Source organism: Gobius niger, assembly GCF_951799975.1.
Source record: "Gobius niger genome assembly, chromosome: 9".
Taxonomy (NCBI): domain Eukaryota; kingdom Metazoa; phylum Chordata; class Actinopteri; order Gobiiformes; family Gobiidae; genus Gobius; species Gobius niger.
This window is the reverse complement of record NC_136860.1, coordinates 17,942,469-17,957,426: the sequence shown is the minus strand read 5'-3', so window position 1 is coordinate 17,957,426 and position 14,958 is coordinate 17,942,469. Positions and strand designations below refer to the sequence as shown.

Here is a 14,958-nt window from a genome sequence, read left to right as displayed (position 1 = left end):
ATGAAGGTGGTAACTTGTGAGATCGCCTGGCACAACAAAGAGCCAGTGTACAGTCTGGACTTTCAGCACAGCACTGATGGACGCACACATCGCCTGGCCACAGCTGGAGTGGACACTACCGTGAGAGTGAGTAGCATGTAGACAGCCTGTGCTCTTTGTGGGAAATGTAAATCAACATTATTTCCTTGTACTGTTGAAGTTATGGAGAGTAGACGTGGGTCCGGATGGCAAAGCATTAGTGGACTTCCTGTCAAATCTATCCAGGCACACAAAAGCTGTGAATGTGGTTCGGTTCAGCCCAACTGGGGAGTTTCTTGCTTCGGGAGGCGACGGTAAGTCTCGGGGCTTTTTTCTTCACACACATTTGAAAAACGTAGCGGAAAGTTGCTTATGTTATTCTTTTTACCTTGCAGATGCTGCCATTTTTCTGTGGAAGTTGAATGACAGTAAGGAGCCTGAGCAGACACCGGTTTTCCAGGACGATGAAGAAGCCCAGCTGAATAAGGAGAGCTGGTCTGTGGTGAAGACACTCAGGTAGACTTTAATGTGATCAGTTGAATGTTATGGGGGGAAATCTAGCCATATATAGGCCGATATTTTATGAAAGTGCTGTATGAGGGGTGTAGTGCTCATTTATTCAGGACATTCATGTTTAGAGGGTACTTCAGAGGGAGCTTGTTTGAAAGACAAAAAACAGCAGATTCTGTCTCTTAAGTTTCCGAAATTATAGGCAACAGGTCCTACAACATAAACCTGGGTCCTAGCTTCAAATCAATTGTTGCAGCTATTGTACACAGTCCCGTCGCCAGTCGTCAGTCTTAAGGGGGGCTTATGAAATCCACGGGGGGGCACATTTACTATTAAGTACATATTTTTCACATGGTGTTCACGTAGCCCTGGCGCACACTGATCATTACATCAAACGTAATCAACAGCAAATATGACCAGACCAACTGCAGCCTGCAACATCAGTCCTCGTGGCGGAAACGTCAGTACAGTTGCAAGTGGCGTTTCTCCGAGCTGAACCTCCTCATCAACACATCGTTCTACTCAAACTTCAATTGATGAGAGTGAGGTCCTTTTCAAAAGCAGCTGAATGAGCAGTGCTGATCTGTGCAGAATATTGCGCCGATGCAACGAAAACACGTTTCTGAGTGTGGAAAACGACCGGACTCTGGGGCTGTAGAACGAGCGCCTGCACCCCCACATTCCCCCCAACACTCGCGCCACCGTTATTGGACCATGAATATGGCTCGGTCAGTGCTGTGGCCGCGTCCACTTTTCAGTCTCTCTCAGCCTTCACTAAAGCTCCAGTGTCTGAGTGTAAAACGCAGACTTGGAACGCGGGGTCTTTTCGGCTTCAGCGCTTTGTAGGAAAATACACACGAGCACCTGTCACTGCCTTTGCCGCAGAGGAAGAGAGAGAGGGATGAAATGCCGCCGGTCCCCTCTCTCCGTGTCAGGGGAGGAAATAGTTACTTGTTGTGGAGTTTGGGCTGGTCTCTAATCGGGCAGAAAGCGCAAAAGTAACACTGCGCAAATGAGTGATACGTAGCCTATCTTTGCCCAATTTTTCGTGGCTTCTCGTGGTTATACGGCGTATACCTGCGTATCACGTAGACGACACCACATCTGTGTCTGGGGGGGGGGCACAAGTATCTTGGGGGACGGGGACAGCCCCCTGTGGCCCGCCCATAGCGACGGGTATGATTGTACAGATCATGAAATGTGTCTTGATTTGCTCTATCCTTCTCTTTTCTTTTGCAGAGGACACATAGAAGATGTGTACGACATGAGCTGGGGCAGAGATGGAAACTTCATGGTCTCGGGGTCCGTTGACAACACTGCCATCATGTGGGACATCAACAAAGGTTTGCCTAGCTATATATTTTTTTGTCACATATTTAAAGAACTGCTATAATTGAATGATGGTGGTGGTTATGTTATTATTTTCCTGTGACTCACTTTAGGCCAAAAGCTCTGCATCTTAAATGACCACAAGAGCTATGTCCAAGGAGTGGCCTGGGATCCTCTGGGGCAATATGTTGCCACTATGAGCTGTGACAGGTGCAGTACAGTCAAGAGTTATTTGGTTCACGACCATATGTTTACCGAAGAGTCTGTTCATTGTTTGTCTCATTATTTGTGTGTTCTTGCAGAGTCATGCGTGTGTATAGCACTCACACTAAGAAGAAGGCATTCTGTATCAGTAAGCTGAGCCCTGGGCCATTGTCAGAGGGGGAGGTAGGTGCATCTAGAACTGGAGTGTTAATTGTAGAGCTCATGTACCCAATTTCTTTTCCTAAAGTAAAAGCCTTTGTAATGTGTCAAAAAAGTTATTGCTGCCATCACAATAAACTCATCTGAAAGTTGTAAAGTTGCATTTTGAGGCTGGACAATGTGACCCAAACAATACGTCTGCCCCCTGATTATTGTCTATCTACAATGTGCAATTTCATTTGTAACTAATATGGTTTATAAGATGAACGCTTCAGAGATGTCATTAGCTTAAACAACAGACCCATTGATCAATGTTCTCTCTAATTCCCCATTTGTCTGAGCAAACACACAAACTGCCTGAGCCGTTCCTTGGACCACTGTGCAGCGGAGTATGACCCTCAGTGGGGCTCACGTGGTCGTCTCCCCCCTGACAGTATTGTTATTTTATTCAGAGGCTTTCCTGTATTCTGGTTTCATTTTTAAAACAATATTATGAGCTAATATTGCAACTGAATGTTTTTATTTTTGTACATTGGGACAAAAACTACTGGTTTAAAGGCAGCTTAATCCTCTGGGCCCCCTTCAACTCGGGTCCCCCTGTACAGTTGCCCATTGTTTGCCTATCACATAGTAGCCTAAATTCATAATACTTTCATTAATAATATTACATTTATTACACACAATAACATTATAAACCAAGCTACCGTAAATGTTATTGAAATAACAAGCAATATAGGAATAATCATATTTATTTTTTAGCGCTGTAGTTAAATGAGACCGTTTAGTGTGTGGGGTGGAAACTAAGCTGAAAATGACTGCTGCTTAAGGAATAAAGTCCAGTCTGCTATCACCAACCCCTCACACAGCTGATCAAATCAGCTGACGTGAGGTGGATACTCGCGCTGTAGAGCAAGAACCTGCACACCACCACTTGTTTTCAGACAATGTTTTGAATGAAGACGAGACCTATAGGCTCCACTTTTCAGTCTTTTTCAAGCCTTCAGCTCCAATGTTGAAGTTTTATAATGTTTTTTTTTTTTTAATCAATAGCATTGATTTAAAAAACACTGCTGATTAAAAGAAAAAAACAGGCTTCCCAAACAAATAGTGAGGCCTTTATGTAGCAGAGTCCAGATGTAAGGTCAAATCTGTTTAGTTACACAAAAATAATAGAGATCCATTCACCTTTGTATGTAAAACAATATTATTTGCACAGCCCTAGTGCATATCAGTTGATGCACGTGGAGAATTGAGAGTGCTGAACTATTTGTGGCAGCTGCTATCAGTGTAAATTGTACTTCATTGAAAGCACAAAAACGTGGGTCACAATAAGCAGATTCGGCATTTCACCGAGTGCAAAGCATGCTGGTCCAGGTTAAAGATCAGGACTACCAGATCGTATCCCAAACTGTTAACATGACCGAGTGTGACACAGATACTGAATATTTTGAGCGTAAAAAAAATCAATGTTTTAAAAGATTTCTGTGAGAAACGGGGACACAGTGTTACTGGGAAGAGAAAAAGAACTTGTGGCCCTTGCTAAACCAATAAATAAATTAAACAGTTGTACTAAGTAAATAGACGTATCGGCTACAAATAGTACCACTAGTTCACTATATATCAAACTTACTAATTTAGTCCATTCGTCACGACGTTCTGGATCTTTTCTTTCAGTAGGAAATGTGATGATTATGTACGGTGGCTCGCATATACAGTACAACGCTGAGAGGTTTCTTTATTGCACTCATGAATAGAGCAAAACTCTTCCATAGACTGATTAAGCCCACGAGGACAGTCGCACTGCAGTGGAGAATGAATGCGAACCTGGTATATCGCCATAAAACCACTTTAAGCAACGTAATAGTCACTAAATAGCCAGTTGTTCTATGATAGTTTATTACTATACTGGATTTTAATGGGCTTTGTTGACACCATGGGTAGGTGTGAACTTTGACTGGAGCTACTGCGCATGCGTACTGACAACTATACCTTACTTCACCTAATAATTCCTCTATAATGATGCTAGTCAATATGATAAAAGTAAAATAGGGATTTGATTGCAGTGCCTCAGTGGTGTTTCACTCGTCTTCTATTGGCCAGTCTCTTCCTGCACTGAGTGAAACTTGTTAACTCTTAAAAGACGAGGTATTGTTATACTGAAACTCAATGCACTTGAACTCTGATGAAATCAAAACTGAGCACCTAGAAAATCGCCATATCGTCCATCCCTCTACAATGTGATTTTTTTCATTCGTTTTTTTTAAGACTTTAACAGATTAAACTGTATTAACGGTCGATTCACTTTTGTTTCTGTGATTTTTCAGGCAAAACCGTTCCGAATGTTCCACGATGACAGCATGAGGTCTTTTTTTCGCCGCTTGTCCTTTTCCCCAGACGGGTCTTTCCTACTCGCCCCAGGTTTGCGCTAAAAACCCCAAATGCTTAAGTGCTGTTGAATATAGTTCCTTGAGCGGTGCAATCTTTTTTTCCATTTCAGCCGGCTGTATTGAATCTGGGGAAAATATTGTAAATACCACTTACATCTTTTCTAGAAAAGGCCTCAAGAGGTACATTGTTCATTTCTATTGTAGCCGCAACCTTGTGTATATAATGTGCTGTATAAATAAACATGCCTGCCCTTGTCAAACCATAGAAATTATATTTAATATATATATAATAATATATTTGCATATTTAATGCACGTTTTTACGGTTGTATAATGTGTGTCTAACCTACAGGCCTGTTGCTCACTTGCCCTGTCCATCTAAGGCTACTCTGGCTGTGCGCTGCTGTCCTGTGTACTTTGAATTAAGGACTAAGAAAGGAGAAGGCTAGTATTGTATTTGTTGTAGTTTTTCCATGTAATATCGAGGATTGTAATGTGTTTAAACCATTTACTGTCTTGAACAACATTAGATGGATCTGTGGGGACTCTTCCGAATACGCTCCAGTTGCCTTATCGCATGGTTTTTGCTGTGGCATCTGAAGACTCCATCCTTCTTTATGACACACAGCAGACTATGCCTTTTGGTTTAGTTTCTAACATCCACTATCACACTCTTAGTGACTTAACCTGGTGAGGAGGACAGTCATTTAAAATTGTCTATTTCTGTGTCAGTACTGGCATCCCTGTACATCCGGTTTTCTTTTTCCCCTCAGGTCACGTGATGGGTCCTTCTTGGCTGTATCTTCTACAGACGGTTACTGCTCTTTTCTGTCCTTTTCCCCTGGCGAGTTGGGAACACCTCTGAAGGAGCCTCCCACTCTGGAGGTCTTTACTCCAGTCAGTGGAGCTGAAAAAAAGGGGAAGAAAAGTTCTGGGAACAAAGCCTCGCCTCCTGTTTCCCAACCAACTGTCCCAGTCCAAACGTCCACCAAAACTAACCTTAGTAAAGATGCCTCTGCTGTCCCATGTTCCACAGCTGTGCCAGAGGAGAAGAAAGTCACCCCAAGTGCCAAATCCAAACCTCAACCACGCAGGATCACTCTTAACACTCTTGAGGGCTGGGGAAAGCCCATTACCCCTAAAGCCGCACCTCTGAGTCCAGCATCAGGCAGTGTTAGTGCTCCTTCCACTCCTCAGCCGCAAACAGCTCCACTCACACCCACCACATCCTCTGTAGCTCAGCCAAGAGTCACCCCTCGCACTCCCTCCACTCCCAAAGTGCTCAGCAGTACCAGCACAACTCCTAAAGGAAGAACCACCCCAAAGGGACCAGTGCCCAGGTCAGTTCATTTAATGGTCAGACGTGTCATCACCAAATCAGGTCCTTTGATGTAATGTTATAACTTATTGCAATGGCTGGTGAGGGGTCAGTTTCACATGAATACAGAAAAAAACCCAACAGAGGTTTGTACTGAATTCCGAAAAAAGACCAGGAGCCAGCGCAGGGAGTACAGGACAGGTGTGATATGGTCATATTTCCGAGAGTTGGCGAGGAGCCGAGCAGCAGCATTCTGTACAAGTTGTAATCTGTGTTTGGAGTCCAGTGTACAGAGCATTGTAGAAGTCCAATCGTGAGCTGATGAACGCATGAATGGCTTTTTCCAGGTCGCAGCAGCTGAGGAAAGGCCTTACTTTAACGTGAAGACGAAGCTGGAAAAAAAGCTTGCTTCTAATAACTGATCTGGCAGTTCTTGAGTAATTGTGATTTACAATTATCAAACCATGCTTTTTCCTCATTCCAGCTGCCCTAATGTGTGATATTGGACTTTTAAACCTAATTACAACATTTTGTACAGATGGACAAATAGTCTGTGCAAATGTGACAGTTAAGTTTTCACATCCAAAGCAATATTCATTGTTTTTAATGAGTGCACTCAACAAGAACAATGTCCAGTTTGGTATGAGGGAGTCGTTGGACCCCCTGCTAGTTATTGAATAATGACTCCTCGCACACAAAGACTTCCTTTTGTCTTTGTATTGTGCTATTTTTATCTTTCTTTAGAGGCTGCGTTTTTATATAAAAATGATACTAAAGGATTTGTGTTTTAATTGCAGTGTTTTCTGTATTTTAGGCGGGTGTCTCTAACTCCAGTCGCAGCCCGTTCTCCAGCGACTGGCTCACTCTTCACAAAACCCTCCTCTGCTGAGAAGGCTAAACATGGTGAGTTTGTAAATAAGATGGGTAACCAGACATAGTAGATTAGTGAAGACCAGACGCCCAATTCATATTTTGCGCTAGAATACATAGCATACAGAAAGTTACATGGATACTTTGTGGATATCTGACACTAAACTGGAAAACGAAATGTCCTCTACCTGCTCTTCACTCACTTCCTGTCTATGCTATTGCCCACTGTCCTGTTCAATAAAGCCCACAGGTTAAAATGAAAGAGATGCTTCTTCAACAGTCTAAGCAACACAATGATCTAATCGGCGTGTCCATATTTTTCTAGAACGCCCCTCTCCTCCGTCTGATCCGGTCTGCCAGCCTCCAGAGTCCAAACGGCCGAAGACTGACAGCGACTCGGCAGAGAAGACCAGTAGCTGTTAGACGAGACTTTTAGAGAAGTGTTTTCTGTATTAGACATGGGTAATACCGGAGACTTTTGTTTTGATATGTGATAAATGTGATATGTTCAAATGGCAAGAAATGCAATGGCACATAAAGTCTTTGCTCTTCACCTGCTCGAAGCAACACTGATCTGAAAAATCGGAAGAAAAAAAGGAAAAGTTGTTTTTAAGAATTGTATCACTATTTGAGAACGGTCACCAGTATCAATATATTGATGATAAGCCATCGCTAGTATTATCAACGAAAGCTCCAGCACAACAAGCACACTCTGGATGTGGATTCACAATAACTGTATATTGTCTGTTTTGTTTTTTTCTTTGTAACCTGAATATAAACAAACCATAGTGTGTCGGCTCTTGATTAATTTTGTTGTTTTTGTATAAAGCATTTGAACATGTATTGTCTTCAAATAGACATTTTATACACTGCGTTTCTTGATTTGTATTTGTATATTGCTTTAAATTTGGTGAATATGAAAATGTAAGAGGTAATCCATAGATAAGGCAAAAAATAAAGGACTCACTGGACACGGTTGTTTGGAAATGTTTTGTCTTCATACATCAAACTACAAAGTAAATTCAGATTTTCATTGTGTTGCCTCAATTCAGACATATCAATGTTATTTGATGCATATTATATTTCAGTTTCACATTTTAGAAAAAGTTTTCTTGAATTGTAAAAGTTATGTTAATTTTCCCTCCTTAAACCTTTATAATTTTTTTCAATTGAAATGTCCCAAGGTGCACGGCCTTTGATGGAGCAAAACTATCCAACAGAAGTAATAAAATAGTAGTTGAGGTTCCCAGTTCCTCTTGAGGCCTAGGCCTGAAAACCCCGGTTTAGAGTTCAAATGAACCTTATACAGCTCTGTGTGACACAAATCTGACTCCTCTGATTTTATGAACAGGCTGAAATCTACAATATTCCAAATGTGCACAAGGGTTTAGCGCTGTAGCTCTGAAATATGATTATCTGAACGTGTATTACGTCAACTTTGCTGTGCAGCAAGTGAAAACCCTACATCGGCACAGTGTGGCGTCAACCTACCCCGACTTAAGTAGGCGCAAACTATCTTGAGTGACATCCGCGTCGTCCAATCACGTGGCAGAACGCAGCCGTTCTTTAAAGCCTCCGCTAATGGCCTTTGTCTGAGGGCGGGGAAGAGGCGCTTTGGTTAGGCTGGTGATTAGCAACAAACAGAAGGTTACGAGTTTACATTTTTGGACCATTTAACCCACCGGCTGGATTTTTGTCATCGTGAACGTCATGATCCGCGCTGTGTGTCTACCGTGCGCAGGATGGCCCGCTTTGGAGGTGACCCTGAGCCGATGTGAAACATAAATGGATATCGCGGAGACAACCTCGCTTTTAGGTCGTTTCAAGCGGCGATGCTGAGCCGAGAGCTGCGTCATCATGTTGCTTCCGACTCGAGTTGGGGGAAAAGAAATCTCAAGTTAAAGCCTGGGGTAAATCTGTCCGCCGCCAGCCAGCGCAGAAGACCACTCCCGAGTCCTGAAATAGCCCCGAAACAGCCGGGAGATGGGCCACCTTTGAGAGGCAGGTGGTGCAGCCTTTAACGCAGCAGAACTGGCCACTTTCTTGTTTCTTTGGCGCGATATTTCCCTGGCTGAATTTATTATCTTCACTTGGCAGGACAATGGACATTCACATCTGATATATGGACACCCTGTGTGAGATCGGCACAAACGGTTGTTATTTCCGTGAACTCGGGGTGTATTTCTAACATTGACGCCTTCAGCGGGTCCAAAGTGACGCTTAAATTGGCATTGTATCTCTGTGCGAGGAGGCGATGTAGCGATGTGATTGTTTACCATGGACACACCACCAAACATTGATACTGACTTCTCAACATGGCAAGCCTTAACTCACTAGCCTTTCCACAGACACTTCACTTCACTGTTAAATCATGGGTAGTACGACTTACTGTTAGGTGCAGCCTGTAATCTGTTGCGTCCTGTCACCGCACGCACATGGACTCTGGTTCAGGACAGTGCACTAAGTTTGGCCCGTGGGCTCCTGCAGTGAGACGAAAGGGCCCCACTGATACAAACATCACAGTCACAGCACACCGGGAGCCTCTAGCTTTGCATTAAAGGCTCCTGAGTGTATTGTGATCAATCATAAAAGCTCTGTAAAATGGCTGGCGACTGCACCCACAGTAACGCACAGTATGCGCACACGGAGAGGTTTTGTCCGTCCAGACCCTGGTTGGACTCGGACAGGCGGATGGAGTCAAAGTCGGAAGGGCGTGGGCCGAACTTTGAGGTGATTGATGGACTGCTGTACCGCAAAAAACTTGAAAGGGGCTTTATTAACTATCGGGAAGTGCTGGATGAAGACCGGAGACAAGAGGCCATTGCTACTTTTCACCGGAGACGTCCAGGCCAGCGCCATCTCTCCCTAGAGGAGACCTACAAAAGTGTGGCTGACAACTACTGGTGGGAAGGTAAGGGCCACCTCTTCCTGCCTTCAGCTGACTTTGTAGGGCACTGCATATTTGTACAGCCGCCCTACATCAATACATCCCAGAGTCCTAGCTTGTGATACTAGTACTTACAATATTAGCGTTTGTAAATCTCTCCCAACTCACTGTTGCCTTTTTTCACAGGGATGTACTTTCATATCAGAGACTTTGTCCTAAACTGCCCAGAGTGCTTAAGCCTGCGCAACAAGAAATCAAAGGTAAGCTTTAAGTCAGGTGATCACTAAACACATGTACAATAGGCCTGAATGAATGTAGTGAGTGGTGGTGGTCGAAGGGGCTGATTGCACAGACTGGTTGCCTCGCTTCCGCCAGTCTACCCCAGGGCAGCTGTGGCTATTATAGTAGCTACTCACCACCGAGTATGGAGTGAATGGATAATGCAATGTAAAGCGTCTTTGAGTGTCCAGAAAAACACTATGTAAAACCAATGCTGATTCACATGTTGTTTTTTCGCCGTTTGCCCTGAGACTTGAGTCTGTGTAATAACGACTCTCTGTGTGCTTTTGTTATTGCCCCTCAGGAGTTGGAGAGCAGAGCATGTGTCACCAAGACAATAGGGTCGTACAGCACTGAGCTGCTATCCAGGCTGAGGAGTCAGAGGGACGCGGGACTCTTCTGTGACATCACTCTGCGGACCAGTGGTCGCTCGTACTCTGCACACAGAGCAGTGCTCGCCGCTGTCAGCGACCACTTCCAGGAAATTTTCACAGAGATGGACTCCAGCGTAGATGACTTAGATTTAACTGGTAACCAAATACATTTATCTTTCACTATCATTGTCAACATAATATCAGCCAGTCTTGGGTCGTTTTCACACATGTTGGAAAACCTTGTGGGTCGATCTGAGTCCGCCCTCGGATCAACTGTATTTACTTAGTTAGTTCAGTCCGTGTTCACATGCGCTCGCACCAAACGCCGCACCATCAGCCACGTAACAACAATCAGCCGAACCTTTTCCCATGACAACAGGCATCAACATGTCAATGTTCTGAGACACCCCATCCTCTTTCTCGTAGTTAAACACAATGCACGTAATCAGCACATGGAGAGGAAAGCTTTACTACGCAGCAGGAAGGGAATGAGGAGCAAAGAGAGAACCCGTTTAGGTCAACCTAATTAGGGCCTGTGTGAAAACAACCTTAGTAACTGCATTGTATTATTTGACATATGGCTTTCCTATTTCTTCTGAACTTAAGTTGGACTGCATTGGCAGTTTATCTTCAATGCACATTCCCTGTCTCTGTCTAATGAAAGATTATTCTTTTGATCAGGTTTCAACGAGGACAGCCTTGTGTCATTATTGGAGTTCTCCTACTCCTCAACTCTGTCTGTCCGGCGGGATGATCTCCCTGAAGTGGTCACTCTGGCTCGTCACTTGGGCATGTGGCCTGCAGTGGAAGCCTGCTGTGCTCTCATGAAAGAGCAGGAACGGCCACCTCCGATACACCACACACCACTCCGTCCATGTAGAAACCTGACCTCCAGCTTTGGCAGTCCATGCCGGGAGCAGGACTTCCTGCTTCAAGAGGGCAGGAGAAAAAGAGGCTTTGGTTTCCATGACGGTCTGAATGACGGTTTCTCTTTAACACTGGATGCATCAGATGAGTCTGCAGAATTCAGTCCTAGGCGTATTTTACGTCAAACACCTAAACGCCAAGGCTATAATGGCCTCCCTTTGAGTCCATCTCCCAGAATGAAACTCATGGACTTTAAGTCACCTTCATCTAAGAAGCCTACTTACTCACCAGTGTCTCCATCACACACTCGCCTTCTCCGGTCCACTCCAGGAGCGGCTATAGAAGTTCAGAAGTTTCTGCCACAGTCTGAAAGCGCTCCTCGATACAAAAAATCTCATACAAGAAGTCAGCTTTCAAACTCCCCTAGAATTAAGCCCAGCACTGTGTCCAACCTTGTGCGAGTAAAGCAGGAGCCTTCAGACATCGGTGAAGATGAAGAGGACTATGAACGAGCACAAGAGAAGTACAGGCTGATGCATGTTCTGGGGCTACAAAGAACTGCTCTCCTTCCCAGACCGGAAGATCTGGTTGGATGGAGACAAAAGAAAAGGCTAAGGAAACTGAAGGCCAACAACTATTCATTGACCAAGAGACGGAAACCCCGCGCCTCCACACCAGTGCTACCTTATAATGGCGTGACGTTGGCACTTCCTCTTTGTAACCCGGTCAACGCTCACCTCATCAGTAAAACGGGAAAGAAGTCTACTAATCAAATAAAAGTGCATGAAATATTAGTTAAAAGGGCAAAAAGTTCCCCGCGACATATTCCCCCAAGTGACCGGAGCATGAGAAGCAAAGGGGCAGTACTTGACATGTTCCAGCCTCCTTCTAGACTTTCCTGTGGGATGCGGGAGCTGAGAGAGCTGGTCAGGAAAGGCGAGGGCACACACCTTCGCTCTCAGAGGCCAGTGCGACTCAACGCTCCCAAAACAACACCCAAAAACACGGTCCGGATCAAACCAGAACCAGCAGAATACGCCATCTCAGGTATCTCTCATACATCACCTTCACAGAGGACTCAAGCCAAAAGTAAGGGGATCGACACAATCAAAACGCCTCGCTACAACAGCAGTCGACCCACTCCAAAGGCAAAGCTTAGGAAGGAATCCACAAGAAAGCCCGATAAGACAAAGTGTAAAACTATAAACGATGGGAAGAAAACCTTAACTGGAGTTACAGAACAATCACATGTAAATAATTTTCAGTCTGACCACAAGCCCAGCTCCATCTACAGTCATGCACTGTACAAAGTCATCAAGGAGGAGCCTGCGGAGCCCATCCCAGTGGGACAGTTCTGTGACCCTCCCTCTCCAGATCTAGGCAAACGCCAAAGCAAGCCCCCCATTAAACTGCTGGATTCGGGCTTCTTATTCAGCTTCTGTCGGACACCAGGAGGACCGATGGGACTGAAGAAAGAGGAGGAGAGCGTGGACATCTGCCTCACCCGCTCAGTGGCGCAAGCGGGACTCCGGTTTAGAGGAGACGAGTCCCATCACAGAGCACTGCGAGCCAGGGCACCACCACTGCCTGCCGTCAAAAGAGAGAGAGCGGAGAGAAAGGTGAGCCGGCTGGATGGGGCAAATGCAAAGAAAGTGCACAAGCTCCCCAAATCGGCTGTGTCAAAGGCCACGCTCAACATGCCAAAGGTGGGTTCATTAAAGATTTGAAGACATTTTACAGTGACGTCATTTCATACCTTAGAATAATGAGAATAATATAAATCATGAAAGAGCATATTAAATTAATTGCATATTATCTATAACAAAATGTGCTTTCACAATCAATACCAAGCTCAAGTTGTCTTATTAAACAATCTATTCTTTGTGCGTGACAGAAAGGTAAGGTGGCTCTGAGCAGCAGGAACTGTGTCTTGATGGACTCCGTGCATAGAGCCAGGCTAAAGCAACTACGAGGGCCACGCAGCCAAGCCCCCAAAGCCCCCAAGTCAGCCCACACCTGTCCACAGTGCCCTGCCGTCTACAGAGACTGCGACTCTCTCATGATGCATCGGCTGCGGCACGTGGAAGGCAAACATTGGCTATGTCCGGTAAGAAACTTTACTTCAAATAAGATAGAAAACGACATATTATTCACTGTGATGATCAGCCACATTTACCGTTTTACAGTGCTGTGGCAAAGTCGCTGTCGAGAATCTAACCTTTGTTGCTCTGTGTTGCGCAGCTCTGCAGTAAAACGTTCTTTAGATTGAGGAATGTCCGTAACCACATCCGAACTCATGACCCCAAGTTGTACAAATGTCGGAGCTGCATTGCTGCTGGTTCCTGTGGCTGACTTGACATGTCTCAACAAAATGAGCACTACTGAAGGTACATTTAGACCATTTGTTTGTTTCCAACTTGCACATGTGTCTCAATATAAATGTCAGTTTTTTTTTCCAGGATGACGACTATGGGCGACATTGTGGAGAGGAAGGCACTAGATGGACCTGCTGCATGTACATAATGCGTCTGTCACACAAGCACAATGGTCTGTGGAAAGGCATAATCTTAACTTTTATTCTAATCATTGCTGCTGTCAATGATTCCTAATGTTATTTAAATAACCAAACAAAGGCTGTGTTGTTTGCATTTCCGTAGCGTCAGAAGGTTAAACTTGAACAATACACTCAGGGGGTTGGGATTGAGATGCCACGGTGATACAGCCTCATGGTTGTGTATAGAATTAAATGTAAAGTGATTGTTATAACTATTACTGCTACGTATTGTTATCCTTATTTTTGTATGTATAGATGAACTTTGAGTGCACTTAAGTCATAGCTTATGTTGTAAACCTAAGAAGTGGTAATGAACTGAAGGCAGGAGTGCAGGGTGTGTATACTTGAAGTGATGCAAAGGTGGGTAGGTACACTTGAAATCAGGAGTAGTTAGATTTGAGCCTGTTCTCGGCGTGTTGGTCGCTGTCCGTTTGGTGTGCTCCAATTCAATTTCCCAATCTCGTTCCGTCATTGTATTGAACTGCTCGAGCCATTCGTCCATGAGTTGAGGTGGATTTGTGAGAGGCATGGCAACAACACTGCATGTGTAATTTGTAGACCCATTTTAGTCCACTGTCTTTTCCAAGGCTGCCATTTTTGTAAAAGGGAAATGTGTCTCATTTTTAAAATGTGAATTTCTGACATTACAGACATTATATTGTTCTCCCTTTTCACTTTAATCAAAGATGAGGCTCTTCTGCCTCAATTCCCCCTTCTACTGAATAAATGCAATGTGTGCACATGAAGAGATGTTTTTGAGAAAATGATTTTAGAAAATTTATCTTGCTCCTGCTATCTGTTAAAATATAATAAAATTTTACCTTTTACATTACTTTTGGAATGTCGTTTTTATGAATGATTTCAGCTTGTTAACATCAGAATCAAATCAATCTTCTGCAATATTATAGTGTTTTTATTATTGAGACAAATAAAGCATATTGTATTCTATTAAACTTTGATTTTGGAGTCTCTATGTAACTCCTTTTTTCATCAAATACAGCTTTTTTGCTTCTGATTCATATGAGTGACTTTTCCCGAATGGAAATGCAAAATGTTCTTGAATCATTTCAATCAACAAGCAGTTTTTTGAAAGAAGAGAAACATGTGAAAGAGCACTACACTATTCACATTTTTTGTACGTCTGTTCTGTAGAACTACTTGTTTTTTCGCTGTAGATGTTGCTATTTCACTACTTGTTCTTGA

General features: G+C 43.9%; 2 protein-coding genes across 2 annotated transcripts; both read left to right on the top strand.

The window, feature by feature from the left end:
- chaf1b (chromatin assembly factor 1, subunit B) lies at window positions 1-7,243 on the top strand (the record flags this gene model as incomplete). Its single annotated transcript, XM_079562619.1, has 13 exons — window positions 1-126; window positions 200-332; window positions 414-534; window positions 1,768-1,871; window positions 1,971-2,067; window positions 2,160-2,244; window positions 4,545-4,638; window positions 4,718-4,787; window positions 4,959-5,050; window positions 5,137-5,296; window positions 5,380-5,946; window positions 6,739-6,827; window positions 7,120-7,243. The coding sequence occupies 13 exons, from the start codon at window positions 1-3 to the stop codon at window positions 7,215-7,217; spliced, it is 1,836 nt and encodes a 611-aa protein (XP_079418745.1). The 3' UTR covers window positions 7,218-7,243.
- A 1,143-nt stretch (window positions 7,244-8,386) lies between these two features.
- On the top strand, window positions 8,387-14,544 carry LOC306968234 (uncharacterized protein). The gene is made up of 7 exons (XM_079563571.1): window positions 8,387-9,705; window positions 9,868-9,941; window positions 10,265-10,490; window positions 11,016-12,907; window positions 13,096-13,308; window positions 13,443-13,588; window positions 13,661-14,544. Exons 1-6 carry the CDS (start codon window positions 9,396-9,398, stop codon window positions 13,551-13,553), a joined length of 2,826 nt encoding a protein of 941 aa, XP_079419697.1. The 5' UTR covers window positions 8,387-9,395; the 3' UTR covers window positions 13,554-13,588; window positions 13,661-14,544.
- The last annotated feature ends 414 nt before the right edge of the window (window positions 14,545-14,958 follow it).